Source organism: Neodiprion virginianus, chromosome 6 (assembly GCF_021901495.1).
Source record: "Neodiprion virginianus isolate iyNeoVirg1 chromosome 6, iyNeoVirg1.1, whole genome shotgun sequence".
Classification (NCBI taxonomy): domain Eukaryota; kingdom Metazoa; phylum Arthropoda; class Insecta; order Hymenoptera; family Diprionidae; genus Neodiprion; species Neodiprion virginianus.
This window is the reverse complement of record NC_060882.1, coordinates 7,264,127-7,288,877: the sequence shown is the minus strand read 5'-3', so window position 1 is coordinate 7,288,877 and position 24,751 is coordinate 7,264,127. Positions and strand designations below refer to the sequence as shown.

The following is a 24,751-nucleotide window of genomic DNA, read 5'->3' as shown; positions in this document are numbered from 1 at the left end:
GCTGTAACTCTCGAATATGTGTACTCTTCGCCTTTCTCTAGATTTGTTGTAACCATCGTTGACTTTTAGGAATCGATCTCGCTGACAGTTCCGTCCGTGTGGTACCAGTTTTGATGTTATCCATAACCTCGAATTCATATTATTTGGTAGATTTCAAGCAACAGGAAGTAATCTAATCTAAAACTGGTTCAATGTTTCATATGCATTGCTGAGTACATTGAAGGACATGGGTTGGCTAATTTTTATGAATGAATAAATGAAAATAAATAATGTCCGAAATTATCGATGAAAAAGTCGTTGCGGGGGCGAAAAGTCCGGCTGCTGTCAAGGAAGATCCCATCGTCGTTTTGACAGTAAATATCCCATAAATTTTTAAGCTTTAATATCCACTAACGCATCCGGATTACCTTCGGTTAACGGAACACCAAAAATATCTTTTGACACGTAACTTCTGTATACAAACGAGTCAACTACCAATTCTGACAAGTCGTTTTTCCTTCTCCTTCAGGAACGAGTACAATCGCTTTACTTATTCAGAGACCATTACTTCGTTAACAACTCAATCGATCGTGCCGTTGAAAAGAGTGGCGATGTTGAAAAAGAGATGAAAAATGCTCTGAGTAAGTTTGACGATTATAAAGGTTATGAAATCGACGGGGCTCGGGCCAAATATTACTACCTCAAAGGACGATGTCTGAATGTGGTAGATCGCTTTATGCCTCAGGCCGAAGAGTTATTGAGTAAAGCGGTTAAACTGGAGCCAAAATTGGTTGAAGCTTGGAATGAGCTTGGCGAGTGCTACTGGAAAAATGACGACATTCAACAAGCTAAAAATTGTTTCATCGGCGCTCTACCTCACGTGCGTTTCAATTCGATCTAGTATTATAGAAATGGGTTACATAGTTGAAGTATAAACGATTCGTTCACAGGGAAGAAATAAAATATCGCTTCGCAATTTGTCCATGGTTCTAAGACAAGAACCTACCTCCAGTTACGAGCAGAGAATAAACAACGTACAGCTAGGCTTGGAATATGCAAAAGAAGCCGTTAGCTTAGATACTTCAGACGGTACTTCGTGGGCAATTCTTGGAAATGCACACCTCTCTTCGTTCTTTGCAATCAATCAAAATCCAAAAACTCTCCGGCAATGTATGTCCGCTTATTCGCAAGCCGTAAGTGAACTCATTGTTGTTTGATACTTTTGAGTTGAGATTGTTCAGTTTTCTGGTTTCCATTATTTTATGATTGATAGAATTTTGGCTCCTTGACAGGGAATAAAAAAGATTGTTGGGTGATTTACTTTTTTTCTCCAGGAAAAAGATATTATTGCGAGAAGCAACCCTGATTTATTTTACAACAAAGCAATTGTGAGTATTAGTGTACAAATTGAATCGTAAAAAGTTTTGTTGGTTACTCAATCCCGTCTCGTTGATCAGGCTCTAAAGTACGAGGAGGAATACAAACTAGCTTTGGAAGCATTTAATCAATCAATGCTGTTAGATCCAATTTGGGAAACTCCTCGTATTAAGCAGCAACAACTTTTGAAGTATCTCAAGGATGTACAAGACTTGACTACCACCAAGGGCCGATTAAAAGCCAAAAAACTTCATCAGCTTGTGCAGGTATAAAGCATTTACAAAATTGATACGTTACGTGCTCAATAAAAAATCTAATACAATTAGATCACATCGATCAAGTATCGCTTATTCCAGTGTTTCTGAGAAAGATCCAGTATCGCTTCTACTCAACTCTTTGTATTTATTGCTCAGGGTCTGGATACGAAACATTTGGGTCCATACAAGGGTGGCTCCTATACCTTAGGGGATAAATCAGTGAAACTGGATTTAGTTTCGATGAAAGATCTGACACCTGGTGTGAATGTAGAAAAAGTCGTTTATGGGAAAGTTGTTTGCTGGATCCAAGATCCAGACTGCGTACCTTTGTAAGTTACGCGCAATCAAGTCGACTTGCGTATTTGTAAAGAATATCATTCTTCATAACCAAATGTTGTTTTTCAAATAGTACTTTTTGCTTGATGGATGCTGACAAAAGCTGTTATTCTGTCACCGTATATAATTTGGCAAGAGGGCGGGGCGTTACTGTTGCTGATACGGTCGTTATTCCAGAACCCTTTTTGACGCATCACAATTTCTCTTTCCTCGAAAACGTTAGTTACCCATACTTCTTATTGAAATATTATTTGTTCCGAATTGGTGGCTGTAACTAGTTAATGTGTAACTTTTTTTCTGTGTCCTTGTAGAATTTTGATTTTAAATCAATACGAGTCGAAACACCTATCATATTAGTCGTCAATGGGAAGAAATTGGGCCGTGACCAGCAAGCTAGTGCAAAATTATCAACGTTTAAGAAGACGGATTAGGTATTCCATTCAATCTTCATAAAAGGGAATCGCGAAGATTTCCATTCCACTTTTTGTTTGTGTCGAATAAGCAATCTCCACTTCTAATGCGAATTTATCTTTTATCTTTATACATGATATTCAATCATGTCGAGGTTCTTTATGTAAGAAATGCGTCCATACATTGAAACATCTATTCATAAATTACCATATTACCACATCGCTTGCAAGTAACCCGTCACTGTTTCAATGTAAGTCCTTGACATAAATTTTGTCGAGATTATCAACAAGATTTTTTTCTTACCCAAACGCCATGGGCATACCGAATTATTTTCACCTCAAAAATGTATTTGCAATCTCACTTGCATTTTTGTGTCATACATATTATGCATCGCTTCATAGAGACTCACGTGGTAATAGTATACGTTTTTTTTTTTACCACTATCACATTTAGCATGTGGATTTTCTGTTACACAATGATTGCCGATATTTGGAAACAGGTATTCTTATAACGGAACTGCCTACAGCATTATAGTCTAATTTCTATCGATTCAGACAATCTGATCATGCTATTCAAGTCGGGTTCTCATTACTCGGCTTTTTTTGAAATATCAAGCCTGTTCCATTATACCCAAGAATAAAATTATTCTTGAGAAAAATTGAACGGGGTTAAGAACAAGGCAGAAGAAATTCAGTTCACTTTTAATTATTTCCACAGGAGAAATATTAAAATTTCATTCGTACGTAAATTTGATGTACGATTGGTTGCATCACAGAATAACTAATATACCGCTGGCGGCAGCCTATTGCCATAATATTATACGATAGATGAAAGCATTGATTTGTTAATAGAAGTGAAATGTTTATTTCAACCGTAATGCTTGGTTACTAATTAATACTCAATTAGTGTATAACATTGTTTTCACTCTTTTTCACCTAATAACATCACATAATTGTTCTTTTTTATACTCACCGTGTTCCGATTGCGAAATATATTCCGTCGTGTCACCTATGTACGCATCGTTTTAGGTCTTACACTAAATTGAACGAATCATACCGTAGTGGAAGGAATTTGCGGCGCACATCGATTGTGCTTGCATATATGTAGCACGCATACGTAATACGTACTGTGACTATCATTGTTAATTTTTGACAATAACGATGTTGATGGGTCCTTGGCATAGATATGACTGATTAATTCTTACGACGCCGAAAAATCACAATATTATTGTTAGGCCTGTAGTGAAAATTTATACCGCTGCCTATTGTAATATTATTACCACTCAATTTGAAAAGCCGAGAAGTGTAAATATTTAGTATAATTCCAACCCAAATAGAAATTTTCCCAATTGTTCCGGGTGTCTCGAATTCGTATAGTGAGAATATTCTAGTTGTATAGAGCACCTGAAAATATATGGATTAAAAAAAGAAAATATTATAAAAATTTTGCCTAAATGAATGAAAATGATATTTGTAGAATCCACGGTTTTCTATCGAGCTAAATCTCAAAACAAATACCTCTTGCCAGGCATTCAAATAAAATTTCCTAGATAAAAATCCTCCAAAAAATCTATACACTCGAGTTGCGCATGTGCCAAATATTTTGTCCAGCTGTCTTATTGAACCTCAGTGTAAACTCTGAATATTGGTAATTGCGTCAGGTTACCATTAAATGGTTTAAATTTGTCTAATCTCACAACTGAGCGTAACTTCACACTGTGAAAGAGAAATTTAATAGAAATAAATAATGGCAACGGCAATATCATGATTTAACAAATCCTGACCAATGATCAAAATAGTTATTTAACGAAGTAGAATCATAATTCAAATAATGCAGTGAGGTCCTCGTTAAGTGGTAACAGGCCGAAGACTGTGAGTTTATTGGTACAACAAGACTAATAAGAGACACGAATGGTATATATTCCATATCGACCGACACGAATCACTTGAAGAATCAACAGGAAGGAATTCTATCCGAAAAGTGTGGAAATCGTTACAAGTGCAGCTAATTTTTGACTTGATACTTGATTTGCGAATTGTATCGATGGTTCTGCCGACCAATCGTGCGCTGCAACCAGCAACAAGATAGAATTACGGGCGTTTACAATTTGAAACGATCGTGTGCCTCCTTCGTACCATTGGTACGAATATTGTTCGCTTATCAATATTTAATAACGATGTCTCTCTTATTAAGCTTGTTCTCAGCACTTGACTGCTCATATGCAATGTAAGTAAACAGATCACGATTCGGCTTTATTCAATTGCTAATTTTACCAATGATCAGCATTTGTTCATCGTCAATATTACCGTCGCATCGTTTCTTACACGTTGCGTCAATATACTCTATTCCGAGATCGAATTTTATTACAAAGTCTTTTGGAAAAATTCGAAAGACTTTTTAATGGGCAACCTGGCTTGACGAATCAACGTTCGCTTACGGACGTACAGTTTCATGAAACTGTCACGATCACAGTAGACTGATTTCAATTTTTATTAATGCCTCTTCTTTTTGTAATGCTAAAGAAATACCGGAATTGAATTGTTCGTCAGTAATATCGACCGGTATCTTCTTCCAAGGTCACCGAATCGTATACCGTATATCTAGGCTAATAGAACAGTGAGAATAATGCCGGTGACATAGGTAGAATATAAAAAAAAAAAAAAACAAATTAAAAAAAAAAAACGATAATTAAAAAAATAAAAAGAAGCGTTTGTATAAAATGTTTTTGTATTAACTATTATATAATAAATACTTATTTATAACAATAACAGTGATTATATTTCGTGTTTTCAGTATATGCATATGCATACGTGTAATGTGTATTCATATACATACGTATACCTCTTCGCTTAGGTTGACAAATGCGTGTGTATAAATAATTAATCAGTCTGTTTTTAAATGTGAACGATCTCACGATCGCGAGGAACGTTATACAGCGGTTATTAACGCAATAGTCAATTCAAGATCACTTTTCAGCACCTATGTATGTATACACACGTTGTTGCTTGTTTTTTCAGTTTCTTTTTCTCAAATTCATATCAATCGTACGTACATACGTGTAAATCTGATATAGATGGTATACATATTTATTAGGGTGGTTCACAAAAAAAAAAATTATATTTTTTCTGCGCTGCTTCTTCATAAAACTGTTGTTTATTATGAAAAACAAATCCCTTGCAAATTTGAGCTCGATTAGATAATATTTAGGAGTCGCGATTTTAAGTTTTCGTATTTACATTGAAATGACACGTAAAAAAAAGCTCGACTCCACTCACCGTCGATATCGCGTGAAAATATAGACGAAAATGAAAAATATCAAGAGACCTTTTTTGTAGGCAACAATATTTGGTACAAAAAACGCATCTACGTAGATATTTTATTCGATTAAAATGAAAAAAAAAACGAATAATGAAAAATAATCGTATTAAATTGAAAGAAAATAAAAGTTTTTATTATTTTTCGTTTTCGTCGAATATTTTCAGCTAAGCAGTTTTTTACGTGTTATTTTAATATATAAAAACGAAAGCTCGAAAGCGGGACCTCTAAATCTTATCCGATCGAGCTCAAATTTGCAAGGAGTTTGTTTTTCATCATAAACAACAGTTTTCTGATAAAACAAAAAATTAATTTTCTCGGGTGAAGCACCCTAATAAATATGTATACTTATAAAAGTTATTATACGCGGAAAGTTGAACATGTTCATATCACGATGCACCGAAGATGGTTACATATCTCAATCGCGTCGTTGAAACGACCGATTTTCCAAAAAAGAAACGAAAATGACCATTTCTTATAGAAACTGTACAGTACATTGTATAATATAATACGTGTATAATGAAACATCGCAAAAGGCACTTGACGGTCTTGACGTCGATTTCTGTCCGTACATACATACGTGTGCGTACGTACGTACATCGCCAACGTTCTTTACGGATCATCTCTCTATCCGTATCGTACATACAAAGTTTACATCACTGTCTTCCCTACATATCATGTTATCATGTCGTAATTCGATTGATCTAGAAAATCTCTCTGTTCACACGTTCACTTCGCAGAGTTTGAAAAAATTGTCAATTATTTCGCGAAACCACGCGAGTCGCGCCGGATGATTCTTGAAGAGTGGCTCCAGGGTCCGGAGCTGAAGCTGAAGCAGGGCCTCGTTGCCGAGGAGGGAATCCAGCTGACGTAGCAGCGGCACGTCGCCGTGAAGTTTCAACAAACTCGCGTAGGTGAATATGTAGTATTGCACTCGCAGTCGGTCGACCGCCCACGCCTCGACAGATCTGTTTCCACTGGCCGATTGTATGGCCCCCATGTGCTCCGCGTACCATGGCGAAAAGAAATTGTTCAGCTCGGACGTGGAGAGTTCACCAACGCCACGGGACTTCAGTCTTCCTTTTATACGCGAATACACCTGCGGCGTGTACACGAACACCTGAAACAATGCACGTGGCCTTAATTAGAGACAACAGAACCGATATGATTTCTCGGCTACCGCGTGGCGGCATAATTGACGAGGAATTTTATCCATTCAAACGTACGCAATTACATGCTCCACTACGATCGTCGCGCTACACACGTGTACCTTGTTATAGTTTTGGCTGGTTCGTATTCGGCGATAAACGTCTGCTGGTAAAATCGCGAGAGCGTGTGACTTGGTGAAAAATTGGTATACGAAAGGGCAGAAGGCCGCTAAGGTCGGTCACTGGTCTCACCTCGTTGCGGTAGGTACGTTATTTATTGTATACGCGTGTATTGAAACTCGACAAGAAAAGAGAAACGCCTGAGGATATTACTCCTTCGACGATAATGCGCTACTTGCCTGATAGAGTGAATTTCCCGTCACGTAGGACGACACGTAGTGCGATCCGAAGTTTCTCACGAATCTAATTACGCTTCCGTAATCCCCGATCGTGACGTTTTCGACTTCCCGCGCTATCGCCTCGTCGAGATTGAGAGAATCCACGGGTGCGTTGAGCCGCTGGCTTTCCCTGAATCTGGCAACGCGAACGAGGACGTAACAATGGTCCCCGGTCGCGAACGACGCGTTTATACCAAGGTGCCTGGCTATCGCCGTCCTCGACCAACTCGCGGTGAAGGCTCGCCAGGGTCTGTCCAGTCTCTCGAACGTAAAGTCCCTGAAGTAGGCCTGGAGTAGCTGTCTTATGTTGTCGCAAAACTCCATGTGAAAGTCGCCCTTAAGCACCGCGTTTTTGTCCTGCGGACGCGGCGGCGCCGCAACCGGGTTCAGGAAGACGTCCAACGTCGGCTCGCGGAATATCCAACTCTCCGTGTCGTTCCTCGGCACCACCCTCATGCTTATGCTCAGGTAACCGTACCTGCTGAAGACGTTCACGGCTCCACCAAGGTGCGGCGACTGCGCCGATACAAGGTGCGTCCTCAACACCATCCACGCCAGTACCGCCACCACTCGTCCTAGCACTCGCATCCTGGACGCGGAAGGTACCTGAAAGCATATTCCATACGTCGTACGATCCAACGATACGATAATAAAATTCAAGGACATCGTTTCCAGGACCATTGGATACCGTGAATACCCCTCACGACGCGAGCCAAGGTTCGCGGACCTTCGGACAATCCTGCGGCTAAACGCGCGACGACGTTACATTCGCTGTCTGCGGTACTCGTATCATATCTCGATCGAACCGTGCAGTGCTTGCATAGTTTTGTAAGAATTCCTTTTATGTAGGTCTAGGTACCGGTCCCCTGCTACTGCTCTTGATACCGCATCTGTCTCTCTACTTTACACACTTTACATCACGGCCTGGTGTGTGGTCCATGGCCTTCGCCCCGCTGTTCGCGAGACACGCGTTAAGGTAATACTGGCTTCTCGATCATCGTCGAGATGCTAAATGCAAACGCTCAAACCGTGACCATAAATCGTGGATCGTTGGACGATCTCAAAAGCCTTCGGATGGTTATACAAACGATCAATGCGACTGGAACGGGCATACGTATCTGGGATGGGTTCGGAGGATTATTCTCTCAATATCTTTCTCGCGTGGAATCTATTCGATGAATTTTAAAAACTAACGCCGACTGTAAATACACTGATTTCTATTAAAACGATCACGGAGTCTTTTTCCAAACATTTTACCCTCGGGACTCGGAGATCTGTTAAAAATGGAGAATCGATGATCGAGAAGAGAGAGGCAATGACTGTCGCTGCTGCAGAAAACGAGCGATCAAACGTGTAACGTTAATTAAGGAGCGGCGAAAGAAAAAGAAACCGATTTACGGAATAGGGCACGAATGGAATCGGAATTCTGACACTCCCGCTATTCGGTTGCTCAAGTGACCCGATGCGATGGCGATCCTTGCATTCCAGGACGCACCCCTTAACCGATGTATATTTTTGTTTGACCTTTGCGGGTTCCTTTCAACGTTTGCAGTGGTGCACTCTTATCCTTTGTTTAACATTTGCAGTGCCTGTTGAGCGATACGTGAGTGCGCAGGTTGCGAGATTGCCGATGAAGAATGGCGCACGTGACATAAGTGCACGTATATTTAAAGTGCAAGTCAAATTACACCGCAATCGTGATTTCACGTCGTGTATATATAACAGAGATACGTACACGTACACCTATATAGGTGTATATAATTCTGCGGTCATTAGAGAACAACGTTGTCGCTTCGGATGAAAGACTTTGAGTCGTGATTCTTGGCGCGGTTTTCCTCGCGTCATCAAACTGCAATGCTGAATTTCTTTTCAATCTGGTATTAATTTTGCACAAATTTTTTCCCGCGGTAAGAAAATCACTAGCAATAGCGAATACGGGGAACTTTTAACGGGCGTGTGAAATTCTTCGCGGAAGTGGTTTTGGAATTCGGTTATTTACAATGCCGACCGCCACATCACGCCTTGCCACCTCGCTTTGGGTAAATTAACATGGATTTCAGGTTTCGAGTTGATAAGTAGGAAGTGGAGAAATTGCGGTTTTACTTCCTGAATCAAATCGAAATCGTGTACAGGTTTTATTATTAACATACACACGCGGTACACGCGAAATGTTTAATTCTTTCACAAGTGTTCGCGGAATTTTTAGTGCTCGTTATATGTGTTTACACAGCAGTAAGCGTAAAGTTACGTACTCTTGAAATTAACCGAGGGACGCACACGTGCTATATATATATATGTATATAATTGCGATTGTTATATAAATAAATCAATGGAATATGAATGTTCGGGTTTTACCTTAGTCGGAAATTTCTCAACAATACCTTTTGTTACCAGTAATCGAAAACACGCGGCCGTCGTCGATAAAACGTATATATATATATATATATATATACATAATAAAAGTAATTTACGCTAAACAATCTACTATAGTATAATCGCGGTGATATTTGGAATCCCCCGCACTTTCTCTGACCTTGCGATTCGTCTTTGAGTTTATTGAAAGAATGTTAATCACAGTCGTTACTAAGTGGAAAAAAAATGATAAAAAAAAAAAAAAAAATAAGAAATACAAAGAACCGTGACGTTTTTGGGGAATTGAAACGAAGCGGATAGATCCTCGAGATTAGGCTTGGAAATTAACTACGGCAATAATCCACGGTGCTCTAAATTTAAGCTGCACGCTCCGCAGCCCCGATACATTATAAACAGATCAAATCGTTTCGCACCGAATCACTACTTTGCATTCCGAGTATACCACCGTTGTGCAATCGGTGTCACACACAACCGAACACTTGTACGTTATCCGCGGTTACGAAACCGTTCCAAAAGTGGGATGCTGATTGTACACAATACTTTCACGCCGTGTCGTGCGGCCGGTGAAGATGCTGCGGCGACACGGGTACTCGTTTTATCCCAGAGAAGAATAGACTAGGGAAGGAAAGTCGAATTTTCACCCCATTCGGAAGACCAGCTGAACGATCCGATTTTTCATTACCTTCCCGCAGGTTATACAAATTCACCAAGTGACGAGTATGGGACTTTATAAAAAAGATTGACCATTTTTGATTGAAAACTCAAGTTGAAAAAATTGTACGAAATGACGAAAAAAAGATACTGTTCAAGTTTCGGCTCTTAATATTAATATTTAGAGTCATTTCGACTTTCTATGTCCCATTTAAATAATATGGGAGAATTTTGTTTTAAACTTTGCAATTTTATAACTCGTCAACGCATTAGTGTACTGATAAGATCAGAAAGTATTTCTGCAGGGAATTGAACGCGCTGCAAAAGAGATCTCTCATCGTTTTATGATAAATCTACTCTTTCAAAAGTTATTCAAGGTCAAAAGTCAACAAAGGACCTTGAATAAAGAGTAGATTTATCGTAAAACGATGAGAGATCTCTTTTGTAGAACGTTCAGTTACCTATAAAAATATCTTCTGACCTTAGCAGTACACTAATGCGTTGACGAGTTATAAAATTGCAAAGTTTAAAACAAAGTTATTTAAATGGGAAATAGAAAATCGCGACGATGCATCTCTAAATATTATTATTAAGAGCTCAAACTTGAACATCATTCTTGTTTCGCCGGTTGAAACAATATTTTCGACTTGAATTTTGGAAAAAAAAAAAATTAGTCGATTTCTTTCCGATACAGTCTAATACGTATAAATTCGTACAAAACTGGCGAGAACAAGAAACTCATACTAACAGTAGGTCGGTACTGCGCGTATTTCTTCCGATGCAGAAAATTTGCAACGATCGAGAGTTTGACAAAAAGACGATTTGTATAAATCCGTTAGTCGTTGAAGGAAGCGGTTGGCACAAACGGGAATCCACTTTCGCCGATTGGTTTACAAGTGTATCTATTCCCGGCTCTGTAATGCGACGTACGCGACAGCTTCATTCAGCTGGGATTGCAGCCTGCAGGTGACTTCGTACGTACGCACATGCGTGTAACGTAAATGCGTACGTACTACGCAACGCCTCTAACGTACACGACATGTATTTATCTACACCTTATACTACCGTTAGGCACAATCGGCACGTGTTACGTGTCTCTGATATTCGCGCGCATTTTGTACAGGGTTACAGACGTCGTTTCACCCGCTATAAGAATTCGAATTCCCCATATTTTTACGTGACATTTTTTTTATAGATAGAGAACTTGTGAGCTCGAATACTAAACTATCGAGGAAACATTTTCACGAGTCTGAATACTTTTCGGTAATTTTATTACGAGATAGTCGCACGTTGAATATTTATCAAACTGATACATTATAATGTAGTCTGAGTATAATGATTTTCAATACGAAAATCGAGGCGAAAAGTATAATTTCATAACTAAACTTATTAAATCACTTTCACGAAATTGTAAAAAACTTAAATGACGCCCTCAATTTTACTCCATGATGCATTGTTATAAATTCGGTAAAACACATTTTGGGTGTACTTCCGTTTAGAACATACCTCCGATCGATCTGAAATTTGGTATACTTATGTATTTTGATGCGCTGATCAAGAATATCATACTCAAAACACCCGCAAATTCGATTTTCAAGGTCAAATCGATAAAAAATCGATTTTTTAAATGTTTTTCACATTTATTGCAACAAATATAAGGAAAAACCCAAACCCAAATCTAAACAAACCCACACATACATACACACACACACACACACACACATACAAAAAAAAAAAATTGATTTGACCTTGAAAATCGAATTTGCGGGTATTTGGAGTTTGATATTCTTGATCAGCGCATCAAAATACATAAGTATACCAAACACACACACACACACACACACACACACACACACACAAACAAACAAACAAAAAAAAAATGATTTGACCTTGAAAATCGAATTTGCGGGTATTTTGAGTATGATATTCTTGATCAGCGCATCAAAATACATAAGTATACCAAATACACACACACACACGCATACAAAAAAAAAAAAAAATTGATTTGACCTTGAAAATCGAATTTGCGGGTATTTTGAGTATGATATTCTTGATCAGCGCATCAAAATACATAAGTATACCAAATACACACACACACACGCATACAAAAAAAAAAAAAAATTGATTTGACCTTGAAAATCGAATTTGCGGGTATTTTGAGTTTGATATTCTTGATCAGCGCATCAAAATATACATAAGTATACCAAATACACACACACACACACATACAAAAAAAAAAAAAAAATTGATTTTACCTTGAAAATCGAATTTGCGGGTGTTTTGAGTATGATATTCTTGATCAGCGCATCAAAATACATAAGTATACCAAATTTCGCATTGATCGGAGGTATGTTCTAAACGGAAGTTTATCCCACATTTTTTTCTCAATATCAAATTCAACGTTGTACGCATGTTTTTATCAAAGTCAATGTCGATGCTATCTTATAAAATTACTAGTTAACGATATCAACGTGATGGAAAAAAAATAGCGTGATAGGTTTTGACGGTGATGGAAAATGGTCTTGAATAAAATAAACCGTCGTAGCGTGAAACGAATATTCTACGTCTTTGATGATTTTTAAGCAATTTGAAATTCAACATCCATACCCTGTACAAGCTATTGCTTAGAATTTTACAATTTCACTTTGTTTTTTTTTCGGAGAAAAATCATCACGTCATATTCCAGGAGTACAATAATTTAATAAATGCTCTCAAAGGGCGAAAAATTCTTAATAAACTGAACGAAAAAATATCGAGTCCTTGATTCACCCGGAATATCCTCGATTATTTGTGGCTTTGGGATTTGCCCATATTGCATCATGTATCGTACGTACATACCTGATCGACAATTTGTTCAACGGTTCGTGCGGACGAGGGAAAATATTCTTTTCAAGGATAAATCGCGTGCAGGCGTTGAAGAAAAAAACAAAACTCGACGCGTCAGCAACCCAGTTTCGTATTCTAAATCAAACGTACTTAAATAATTTGTTTATTACATATGTTATTCCCTTTTTTCTTATTTCGCACTCGTGGCAAATTTTATACCTATTTGTTGGTTCGTTAAATTCCTCTTGGTTATAGATTCTCGACGACGATCGATCGCGTGACAGTTGCGTTAGGTACTCGTTTATTTTCCCAACGTTCACTTTTTATAACATGTATTTAACGTACAAACCGATTACAGATAGGTAAGGTGTGTTTTAACACGTGTGCCGGTGGTGCTGGTGCTGGTGCTGCCGTTTCGGTAATTATTAAACAAACTGAAGCATGAGTCAACTTTGACTAATTAGGAAATACAAATTCAGTCACATTGCGATTATTTTCTGGGAAATCGTCAAAAATTTTAGCTCTGCCAAATAGATTTCGGTTCTTAGAAATAATTCTGTCAAACTATAACCAAGTGACAAAGGTTAGTTTTATTTTTCGAAGAGATGCATATTAATAATAATAATAATAATAGTAATAATAATAACAGTTATACTGATAATAATAAAAATAAACCGTTGAATTTAAACAAAATGAATTTCGTGGAGTCGGAATCATGAGCTTCGCGTCGATATCTTACACTTTTTTTTTCGCCGGTCTAGATACCCGAGTTTTTTCATAAAAAAATAATCACAACTTATCATCCCACGCCACGTAATCACGGTAGCAACAGAAATATAAAGGGGGACGTGGGACTGGTTTTAAAAATAATTTTACCCCAAGCCACACGTCCGTGTTTCTTTAGGGCTAAAACCTCGAGGGAAAAAATACTCCCCCAAAAATAACACGCCAGTGTTTTTTTTTTGTTTTTTTTTTTTTTTGCTTGCGGTTAACAGCGTAGATTTAAAACTTGTGCGCAATAAATGTGAGAGAGTATACATATTTATAATATCAAATGCATTTTCGTTCTGGACTAAATGAGAATAATAATATCAACATTAATCGAGATAAGTTAATGGAGGAAAAATAAAATGTAGAGCGATTTACGCGCGGTTAAATGACGTTCACCCGCTTAATACCGTAATAGCGATACGTGAAATTATCTCACCTAACACTCCTGTGGATATGCATGAATGTCGCAGTAGTATAGTACGTGTAACCCTCGTAAGGCACACAGTGCTCCATTATCGGTCTATGAACCGTTGTGACAGTCAGTAGCAAAGGTCGCAGCCTCCACTGAGATTCAGAGCTTTTATAATAATAATCAGAATGGGGCACGTGGTGCACGGTGCGATATACATAACGTATACAAGTTGCGTAGATTTATCCCCCACGCGGTAGATTCAAAATCGCTTCTCGTATTATATATTATTAAGTATTTACGTTACGCCTGTTTCAATTCCCCGGCCGATTGTCGTCGGGATAATCGCTCGTCGAAAAGCTCGGGACAGTGCCAGTGACCGATTGAAGAAGACGGAAGCTTAACTCGGCTGATCCATTATCGAGTCAATAATACATTCCGTTATTTCCGTGTTTTTATTTATCTTGTTCTATTATTATTTTACCTTTTAACGTTCCCCCGAATCGGCTCTTTGCCCTCACAAACGGGGGTTCTTTTTTTATCCACCGTCGAAGTGTGGGCTAAATTTATACACCCGGGAAATGTCTGTCTGCTTTCGAGAACCGGAAGACCGTCGAACAACTGTTAGAAGACGTACGACAGACACAGACGTTCCACACTTTGATGCAAACGAATCGAGATATCAGAGAATACGGGAAAGTAAACCGTTTCGTATCAATCCAGCCGCAGAAGCTGGGCACAGCTTTCGTACAACGATATACATTTCAGAATCACGTCTGTAAGTTTTTTCCTCCCGAGATGATTTGAGAACTTATCGTTCCACGATACCGTTCCACCATTAGTCAACAGGGTCAAGGCTTTGCCAAGAATCTTGTGATTTATTTCTTAAATATATGCTTATTATACGTATTTACACATAATACGTTGTATCGTTTCGCAAGAAATCAGAATCAGAGAAATTCACTGAAAAATTATAATCTTGTAATTATCGTACGATATAATTGAATGTTTCGAGGAAAAAATATCGCTATCGTCGCTCTTTCTATCCGTGCAATTATCCGTACACCGGCGCTTCAAGTTACACGCCCGGATCACAAACGAAGGATAAGGATCGTCGACGTTCGCTAAAACGCGGATAAAACGTGACGGCAAATCTCTCGCTGCCTGAATACTCGGATGATATCGCTCGAATTTACAAACTCGGTATAAGCGTGCTCGCACATGCGCACGTTGTGTACATACGAGAAACGCAAATGCGTTACGTATCCGCGAAATTACTGCCTGCGACGTCTTTTGCCGAGGAATTTATGTACGACGTGTATACATACACAAGTGTTACAGTCAGGCGTGTGTTAGCTTTTACCGACGTCTCGAATCTCGCGTACATTACGCACGTCTCTATTACATGTAGGTATATATCTATATGTCACGGTGCGGAACAAGTTTATTCGGCTGGTTTAGTTTTTACAAACAGGATGTGCCTGCCGGATTTCGTTCACGTACGGCGAGGATCACGACCCGGGTTTCGGGGCAGAGATCGGACAAAATTCTAGTCCAAACTGCCATAGGTCCCAGATTTCAATCTCTGTACATCCTCCGCCACGTGTGGCCGACTTATAAGTGCCTGATACAAAATTAATCCGTTGCCCTGAAAGAATGGAGCACGATTCGAACCGCGCCGGCTGATAACGATGAATAACGACCCCGACGATTGATCGTGCGGTTCAAAGAAAGTTTCGGTCGGCTCCGCAGTTGCGCCGTACCGGAATCGCCACTTCATTGCATTTCCGTTGTAATACCGTCTGATCAGGTTCCCCCTTGCGTGTAAAACAAAACGCTTCGAATCTTCTCCCCCATATAACAAATCACGCGGCGCGTATGTACCATCGAGCAAAGGTCACTGACTCAAAGATTGCCGGGTAATTTAAATCTAACAGAGGATAATAACATGCGGTGATAAGAATTGATCAGCTTGTGCAGAGTTAACGTCCCATTATCTTCGCCGTTTCTGAAGTGACAGGTGCCGAAGAACAAATTTAAACTTGAACGTACTTGCCTATAAAATCGAGAGGAAAGTAAAGGATGCGGTAAACGATCTGTGAACTTGAACTCTTGTACTCTTGTACTCTTGTTTCGTCTTTACTGAGGAATGCAACCGTTTCTTACAAGGTATTGATATGGTATTCCATTTGCGACACCGTGGCGTTGTTTATCCGCCAGCGTCGTGTTGGATTTTTCGTTTACGAAAATATTTACACAGCTTTGTCGCGGTAAGTGATCCGACGGTAAGATTATTTTTTACTCTTTGGCCTGGTGAGACGTGCAGTGCAGGGAAATTACGCGAGTGAAGCCTTATTAATAACACGCGCGTTTATGGCTACGGACAGTATTTTCATATGTACATGGGGTAATTGAAATGAACGTGAACAAGGTTTGATCCCGACCCCCATCGAATTAGTCACCGATTTAACTGTGCGTTTTGGGAAAAAGTTGTGTTTTTTTCTGAATTTGTTGAAAGTAATTTTTCAGGGTTTTCTAGAAATCGTAAGTACAAAAATCGTAACTACAAAAATCGATTTTCTCAAAAACTACGTTCTCGAAAGATTTGAAACTTTTTTTGAACTTTCTTTGACTAAAAAGAAACCTTTTTTACGTGTATACGTAAATTTGATGTATATAAAATTTCTGGTAATGTCGGAGTCTCGTCGTTTAGCGTCTGTTGTTGTCGGTCCGCTTGTGCGCGATAGATGTATCAAAAACGATCACGATCAAGGAAGAACCCGTCCGGTGACTTTTCCTCGACTTCGTTTGACCGCTTCGGCTTTACACATTAACCATTATAGATCCGATACTCAACCGCCGTGTGGATCCCTCGTCGAGTCGTATATAACACACGAAAGTGCGGTTTAGCGTATCCCGAGTTGGCAGAAAGTATTTTAAACGATTGAAAGAATCAACCGAATCAATGGCGGATGTAACGTCGTAATAAATGCGGCAGACTGAAAATAACAGTAGCTAGACGAAATACCGAAGGCGAGGTGAGATATAAAGTGAACTGTGAAAGGTACACGTACAATCCATTTGTGCGTCTGTTAGGTAAGCATCGTGTGTCTGTAATGACGCGCTGAACGGCTTCAGATGTGATTTTCTCTTATGCACATTACGCCTGCAACGGTATAATAATAATGTAATAATAAAGACATACATGTAAGAAAATCTCCCGTTGAAGCGGGATATTTTGCCTTTCTTCGTGGGTTGTATAATCACTCGGCTATCGTTGTAATTGCTGTAAGCGTTGTAAACGTGACACGGTCAGATTAATTTAACAGAAATATATATCAAGGTGCCGTTTCGGTCGTTTTCAATTTACTAGAAATCTTTGTACTTGACAGAGAAGAGGGGAAGTTATCGAGAATGTCACCGCACCGAAAGTATAAATTTCAGAGCTTTCACTTGTGTCTCGAAGTCTTGAGACCCGGGGAATCATCTCTGATCAATTTTTTCAACCAACTGATTTTTGCTACGCTCATCTCAATTGACGCGTTTCTCCATGAACTCAGAGTTGAGTAGATTTTTATCGAGATGAACGAAGCTGTTCCTGTATGAAATAATTAAAAAATTGATGAACCGATTCGGATAGAATTTGATCCATATTTATTTCCTCTTCATTCAACTTACAAGAACAGATCAGATAATTCGACATTCGGTTAAATCGGCCGAAGTTGCGTCTCTGAGTATTTTCCGCAAATGTAAATATTGTTTTGTAAAATTCTTATTTACGCAAAGACGAAAAAACGGGATTAGCGGGAAATTCCAGTGCCTGTTCTTTTAGGCCAGTCGATTTTTAGTCAGAGTACAACTCGCGACGGAGATTCCATCATCCGTTTTAAACGTGCCTTCAGCTGCGTGCCGTGATTACTGCCTGCTAAGAGCTGGTTTACGAAGTACCGCTGCATCGATTTTTAGCCCTGTTAATTACCGTTGTCGGAAAATCAGGCTAATCGGGGGAAACTCGGTGTCGCATCACGAGCATCGTAGTATCGTGGTCATTCGGTTACGGTACGGAATTAATTGTTCACCGGGATGTCACCTGGTCGTCAGTCGCGATAAAATACAACGTAAACGCATCCGATCCTGAACCGTGCTCAAGTATAGTGGTGCAAGTATTGGGGGTGTGCAAAGTTCTCGGCGTTTTTTTGTTTTTTTTTCTTTTTATAGAGAATCTTTACCGGTTTTTAAAATACAAAACAGTTATTCTTTTTGAAAATATTGTCCATGGACACGTATTACTTTCATTCACGGCAGATTCTCCATGTGCAGAATAAATTAATATTTTTGCTTCCACAGCTGTTTTACCGAGATTAAATTGGAACAACATTCAACGTCGAATATGCACTTTGTCGATTTCCATTTTTTTGCACAAACTTTCACGACAAGAACAAGCTATTCAGAATTATACAATACAGAAATGCTTGAGATAGAAAAGCAAAGTCTCGATTAGAATCAACGTTAGATATCGTCGTTTACGTGCAACGCCGAGAACTTTGGCACACCCCTACATAAAACGTGCATATCGAAATGCGGATCGTAAAGTATACCCGAACGTACAGCTCGTAGCTGATTAGAGAAAATTAATCAGCTCTTGACCGTCCACCAGCGACACCGCGACGGTCGTCTGTGTAAAGCCGGCTTCGGAGAGGACGTCGCGTAGGTGATAAAGCGATAAATTGTTACTCGCGGAAGCGATGCGGAGGGGTTTAGTTTAGTCCCATTTACGTTACACGGCGATCGCGTGGGGCTGAGGGAAATGTGTTTCGAACCGTGAGGCATTGAACCTGAAGTGCTGACGGCGCACAATCCACTGGAGTACCTACCTACCTACACTGTACAAGTTGTCATGCAATCCAGGCTAACTTTAAAGCCGGCTCCTCGAGTCTCGGGGAATTCCATTGTGTCTTCCTCCACGCTGCCGCTGCTTCTGTTGCAGCGGTGCGCAAGGATCGGGCACGTGTGTCTCTATTGCCGTAACCGATGTGCGGCCGTAAGCACATGCCTACATACGTACGTGTATGCCGGTGCGGTTAGATTAGTTAAAGAGCCGTTTTCTCTCTATATCGTAACACATCGGCATCCGTCAGCAAAGAGTCTATAAGGATGCAGACATCGAATTTACAGCACGCTCTGTGCATACGTTATCAACTCTTTTTAATCGTTCTTTATGTCGCCAGTCGGGTTAATCGTCGAGTGTAAGGTGGAACAACGAGACGAGAAGGGTATAAACTGTTATGGATAGAACCTTAATGTTCACCTTGTGTAAGCTTGGTCGAAGGAATGTTTCGGTAAGAAATGTTTAATGGTCGTCACCTTTGTATAGTTTTCCTTTAACGGTTAAGCGTGGGTGAAAAACGACAAATTTTAATTCCATCGAAGTCGAAAGACGCGACGCGCGACCAAATCTTCACCTTCGATTGCATCGGTGCTTCGTTACAGACCGTCGGTTATGTCCGTACGACACGTGCACACGTCAGGGGTGTTGCAGTATGCAGGGCGAAAGTTTTACTTATAGATGCGCGCGTGACCGTTGTGTAAATTAGAATTTTTACCGTCGAAAATATCTAATTGGAAGTACCTACTGTTCGATAAATACGCTGTAGGTGTAGTTAAGGCCACCTGTTGCTACACACTACAGGCAGGTATCGCGATGCCGCGCTCGTTAATCTTTGCCTTAATTCTTGTGATACCGATCGTTAATAGTTTTGAAAGTGAACGTCACCTGCCGCGCTGTTCTGATATTCAAATTTACGTGCATCATCTTTTCCACTTCGTTCATTCACTTTGCATTAAATGTTACATGTTTTCCTCCTGTTACTGAAATTGTGAAACGACGGTAGTGTGTTCGCGACCGTATAATTGGATTCAATAGACATATACCAGCATATAATGAAAAATACGACAGCCTTTATCCAGGTTATAAAATTTAATGGAAAATATTGGAAGAAAGAGATCAAACACTCCGGCAATTTGCTCCTGCGTTTGAATATCGCTATTCAACCTGTACTTTATACTCGTTACGAGTAGGTACATTACATATATGTATATATATATATTATATATATATATACATGTGTACAACGTTCTCTGTTCCCGGCGAGATTTGCCAACGATAAGAGATATCTCGTCGGCCTCTGCGAAAGCACCGACATCTCGTGAGATATCCCGCAAGGGACTTGCATAATTCGCCAAGGTTTCTCTGGCACAGTGCATGGACGGCAGGTGATACCGACCGTCTGCAGGACTGGCAACGATTATCCATTTGCAGGTCGGAGGCTCCTCCGCGTGCAGGCTTAGGAATAACGCAATGAGCTCAAGGCTGCGGAGTGCGGAGTAGTGCGCAACCCAACTTTCAGCCGGCCGGAGTTCATCTCTTAGTTTGGCGCTATGATCCCTGCTAATTTGGTTATTTCTCGCTTTCGTCTTACGTCCAGTTCGCGGATTCGTTATTTCTTATCTTTTTACATTACATTCACAGCACTTTTACAAAATTCAAGACAAAATGTGATTATTCGCGACAGTTTTCGATACTATTCGACGTTAATCATGTTCAATGTTATATTGGCACGTTGTTTTTGTCGCTGCGTTTCGACGCTTTAAAAATCTTCTCGCCGAAAGGTGTTGTTGAGCTTACCCGATTGCTACAATGAATACGGGAACAAATGCGTAATTATTACGAATTGTAGGAGAAATTTTGCAACGTTATTCCCTAATTGCAGGGTATAATATGACGGTAATTTATTAGCTTGTGCTTCTTTTGAATAATTCGAGAAATGTGTCTTGCAACGTTATTCGAGCCGACGTGTTACGACTATATTACACTTCACGCATCGCGACTGCCCTTTTCCTTGTTTGATTACGCTATCGCGGTTTCATTCCAACCGTCACAAATCTCGCGACACATTTCTGTTCGTTCCAGTTGTAATCGTTCGCCTTGGTTTTCTCAATAAAATCTACATCAGAGAATTTCCTTAATGAGAAAAGATTTTAATTCTTACCGCAGACGTTTACTGTGCCGAAAACTATCCTCGTGTATTTTCTAATGTACACCGATCGTCTTACTGACCCAGAATATATTTCGCTTGTAGAAGATAATAACGCAGTACATGCAACGCGTGTTGATCATGCGAAATGTGAATTCTCTGATTACTTCATGATAATGCCAAGGGAAGAGAGACGAAGATAGAGCGAGACAGAGAGAGAGAGAGAGAGAGAGAGAAAAGGCGTTTGCCGTTAGTCAACCGGTGTAACGACGCAAACTTTTGTTTCTCTGTGCAATCTGCACTACTGTTTCCTTTCACAAAATATCACTCTGGCTGCTGTGGCAGTAATCGTCGTATAGGCATAAAGTATATGTATAATAAAGCGCGTTACAAAATACGATACGACATAATTAGAGATTATAAGTTATATATGTATATGTATTGCAGAAATGTTCCCTCGCAGCTGATCGATCAGGATCGTATGGGACGCGTTATAATATTGCGCGATCGTCGCCCGTGTAAGATTTTTCAAATTGCGAAAAACGTCTCGCGGTTTCACTGTGAACTGATGTAATCCTTCGAATGGCGAAAATTTCGACTTTCTTATTCATTATTCATAAAATTTAATTGACTTGGTATTAGTTTTCCCTTTTACGTATTCCAATGATCGAATTATATCGTAAATAAGATCGAGCACTGTTTTCTCACAAGCTGATATTATTATCACACGGTATTATTACATCGATCTACCGATGTATCTTACACTGTGTGTGCACATTACGTAAATTCAGAGATCGAGTTACAGCCGCGAGTTGCGAAAGAAAATCCATCGGCTCATGCACATGGTATAGCTGCATCACCGCGAGGAGATAAAATTCATACCGTCATACGATGCCCGAAATAATACGGTCAATTACAAGTAATTCATCGTCCTAGAAATGACATAACGTTAATTGGGATGCGGTGGATGATCGTGTGTGATTTCAATGCAATTACGTACACGATCTAACAATAACCGTTGAATATTCATGTGAAATTTAATTTCAAACGCAATTATATTATCTCTGACTATTTTTGTTTTTCGTTTTTTCCTCCTTGTTTCATTACCGAAGATTAAACTCGACGTAAGCTATCCTCTTCCCATGATGATTTCAAATTCCCAATTGTGTTGTCGGTCACTTTTATCTTCTTCGACGTCACACGTTCGCCTCACTCATAATTATTTTCACTTTATTAAATTGACTGTCACGATCGGTAACGGAAAAATGAATAGGTATGAAAGAAAATCGTTGAATCGAAATGAATTTTTAGTCGAAGAAAAAGAGAGAGAGAGAGAGAGAGACTTGCAATTAAACCATCAGCGACTGACACTGCACGTGAGGTGAGTAATGGTACACATATAACCATTCAGTGCGATTTATCGGCGGGTTCGCGACTTCGACTTACCGAGCTAGCCAGACCGGCTACGACTGCATAGCACGAGCGACTCGAAACTACAAGAAGTCTCCCGCGCCACTCGCCATTGACGTGAATGTGCTGGCTTATAAGCTTGTGTAAGTACCTATACGCCGTATGTAATCGACGAGAGGACCTCGGTCTGTACGCGCCGCGATCGTTTGTATCGCGCGGCATGTATGCATATAGGTATATATACATATATACATGTATGTATATACATATGCAGGTGAGCTCAAACAGTCGAGTTGTTTTCCGTAAGTGAGTGGTGGGGAGTTTTTGAGTGCGTGGGAGTTCTTTTTTTCCGAACTTGAGATACACGCGAGATAAGAATTATTGTTGTTGCATGCCGGTTACATCCCATACTTGCGTGCACGTTGGCACATACATGCCGACTTTGTATGCACGCGTCGTATACCGTAGGTATATTAAGGTGTTGCGCACATCCCCGTTTTACCCCCTTCTCATGCGGGGATACCTTATACACCTTTTACCTTGTTTACACAAATGCAACGATATTGACAAAGTCAGCAGTCAGGTACATATATTAGGCACGTTTTTAATACGCTTAATGTTTGATAAATAATAATATGTTTTAGGACAGAATTGTTATGAGGGGACAAACTGCATGTGAGGGCTGGCATTGTGTCGAGTTTCTTACTTTCACGAACCTTCTTCTTCGTCATTTTTGTAGAAGTATATTGTCGCTCGAGTCATTAATCGTTTGTTGTTGCTGCCTGTTGGATCGTTCGATCAGCTGCGAAGTTTCGTTCCTATTTTTAATTTTCCTGCTTACGATTAGATAAGAAGAATAAGGAAATACACGTTTTGACGAATTTCCGACTTACATTCCTTGCACACCTTGCACACGGACAATATGGCTAATTCGAAGCCAATAAATTGTACGATAATTTTTGCTTGGTTTTCTATCTCCCGTAACAAAGAAACTGCAAACGACTACGTACCTACAGTTATTCAAGTTTCCTCACCGTTGTTGTAAAACGGATCTGGAACAAGTTCGGTCAGCGTATAATAATATAATATATGAGACATTTCGTAAACTTGTTCGAACGATTAACTCTTTCAATTTAGAAGGTCATTTTGTGGTAGCGAGTTCATTAATGCTTACGGCAGCGTGTTAGTGAGTCCTTTTTAAATCACACTTCCACAGCAATAACTCTGATTGTGAGAGAGAAATGGCTGTCCGGTGCTCGTGTAAAATACTGCAATAATACGATCATGCAGATGAAAAATCACACGACGTCGACATCGGCGACCTTTGGATCCTGCAAAATCGTGATCCCTGCCGTACAACGCGATGCTGTCATAGGTAAATTATAGATTTCAAGGCCGAATACTTGTAGGCCAGGCATCGTGCGTTATACCTGTACTCGTATGGCAAAACTTACAAAGACCTTGGCACGGCGTCGGTCCGACACTGAGAACGTTGTTCACCCGTAGCGATCATTGGCCAACACATTCGGCAGTAAAGTACTTCCCGGGCTGACTATCGTCCGTGTTGGTTGTAAGCAGGATGCGGGCGCCTTCCTTATAGCGAGGCCCCGCGATGCATTTAAATTACGAAGCGACCCAATCTGTGCAGAGATTTGCCGCTGCATCCTTGTTACCGTACCTGCATAGCACGCACACAATTTTTTCGGATCGCGTATACGGGCGTCGGTATTTTTGAGCGTTGTGCCGTTGCCGCTGGAACAGGAATAATCGGTGCAAAGTTCGGCCCACGGTAATTTAGACTCGGCGTAACGTCGCCTTTGACTCGGACGACTTCATCTTATGCATGCGTGGAACGAGACGCCGGAAACCCGTTCAGCGAGTCCGTATGCCACCTCAAAAATCAGGTTTACAATCATACAGAATTACATGTGTGTTATCCTACAAGGTACAACGAATCAACGGTCCGTATGGCATGGTTCCAAATTGCAGGAAAATTTTGCAGATGACGAAATCGTCACGAATATCACCGAGCAGTTGATAGATGGAACGTTAACGC

At 40.0% G+C, this 24,751-nt stretch overlaps 3 protein-coding genes across 6 annotated transcripts in view; 2 read left to right on the top strand and 1 right to left on the bottom strand.

Moving 5' to 3' along the window:
• LOC124307494 (paired box protein Pax-6) overlaps positions 1-24,751 on the top strand; it is a 91,787-nt gene that overhangs the window by 480 nt on the left and 66,556 nt on the right. The window lies entirely within an intron of this gene.
• On the top strand, positions 63-5,028 carry LOC124307495 (tetratricopeptide repeat protein 5-like). The gene is made up of 8 exons (XM_046769195.1): positions 63-353; positions 509-859; positions 930-1,172; positions 1,314-1,367; positions 1,437-1,622; positions 1,770-1,942; positions 2,023-2,167; positions 2,261-5,028. The coding sequence occupies exons 1-8, from the start codon at positions 270-272 to the stop codon at positions 2,378-2,380; spliced, it is 1,356 nt and encodes a 451-aa protein (XP_046625151.1). The 5' UTR covers positions 63-269; the 3' UTR covers positions 2,381-5,028.
• On the bottom strand, positions 4,875-22,791 carry LOC124307498 (torso-like protein). 4 transcript variants are annotated; one of them, XM_046769199.1, is made up of 3 exons: positions 22,732-22,791; positions 7,183-7,827; positions 4,875-6,795 (listed from the first exon to the last, which is right to left on the bottom strand). In XM_046769199.1, the coding sequence occupies exons 2-3, from the start codon at positions 7,807-7,809 to the stop codon at positions 6,397-6,399; spliced, it is 1,026 nt and encodes a 341-aa protein (XP_046625155.1). In that variant the 5' UTR covers positions 7,810-7,827; positions 22,732-22,791; the 3' UTR covers positions 4,875-6,396. The 4 variants fall into 4 exon arrangements, with proteins under 4 accessions (XP_046625155.1, XP_046625154.1, XP_046625156.1 ...); XM_046769198.1 differs by having other exon boundaries at positions 22,393-22,786; XM_046769200.1 differs by lacking the exon at positions 22,732-22,791 and adding an exon at positions 21,301-21,484.

What these genes read in the sequence shown, in the direction of transcription:
- LOC124307498 (XM_046769199.1), bottom strand. Translation starts at nt 7,809, where the DNA reads ATGCGAGTGCTAGGACGAGTGGTGGCGGTACTGGCGTGGATGGTGTTG. An exon ending in CGGGAAATTCACTCTATCAG is followed by an intron (nt 6,796 to 7,182) that starts GCAAGTAGCGCA and finishes GCATTGTTTCAG; the next exon opens with GTGTTCGTGTACACGCCGCA.
- LOC124307495 (XM_046769195.1), top strand. Translation starts at nt 270, where the DNA reads ATGTCCGAAATTATCGATGAAAAAGTCGTTGCGGGGGCGAAAAGTCCG. An exon ending in TGTCCGCTTATTCGCAAGCC is followed by an intron (nt 1,173 to 1,313) that starts GTAAGTGAACTC and finishes TTTTTTCTCCAG; the next exon opens with GAAAAAGATATTATTGCGAG. An exon ending in ATTTCTCTTTCCTCGAAAAC is followed by an intron (nt 2,168 to 2,260) that starts GTTAGTTACCCA and finishes GTGTCCTTGTAG; the next exon opens with AATTTTGATTTTAAATCAAT.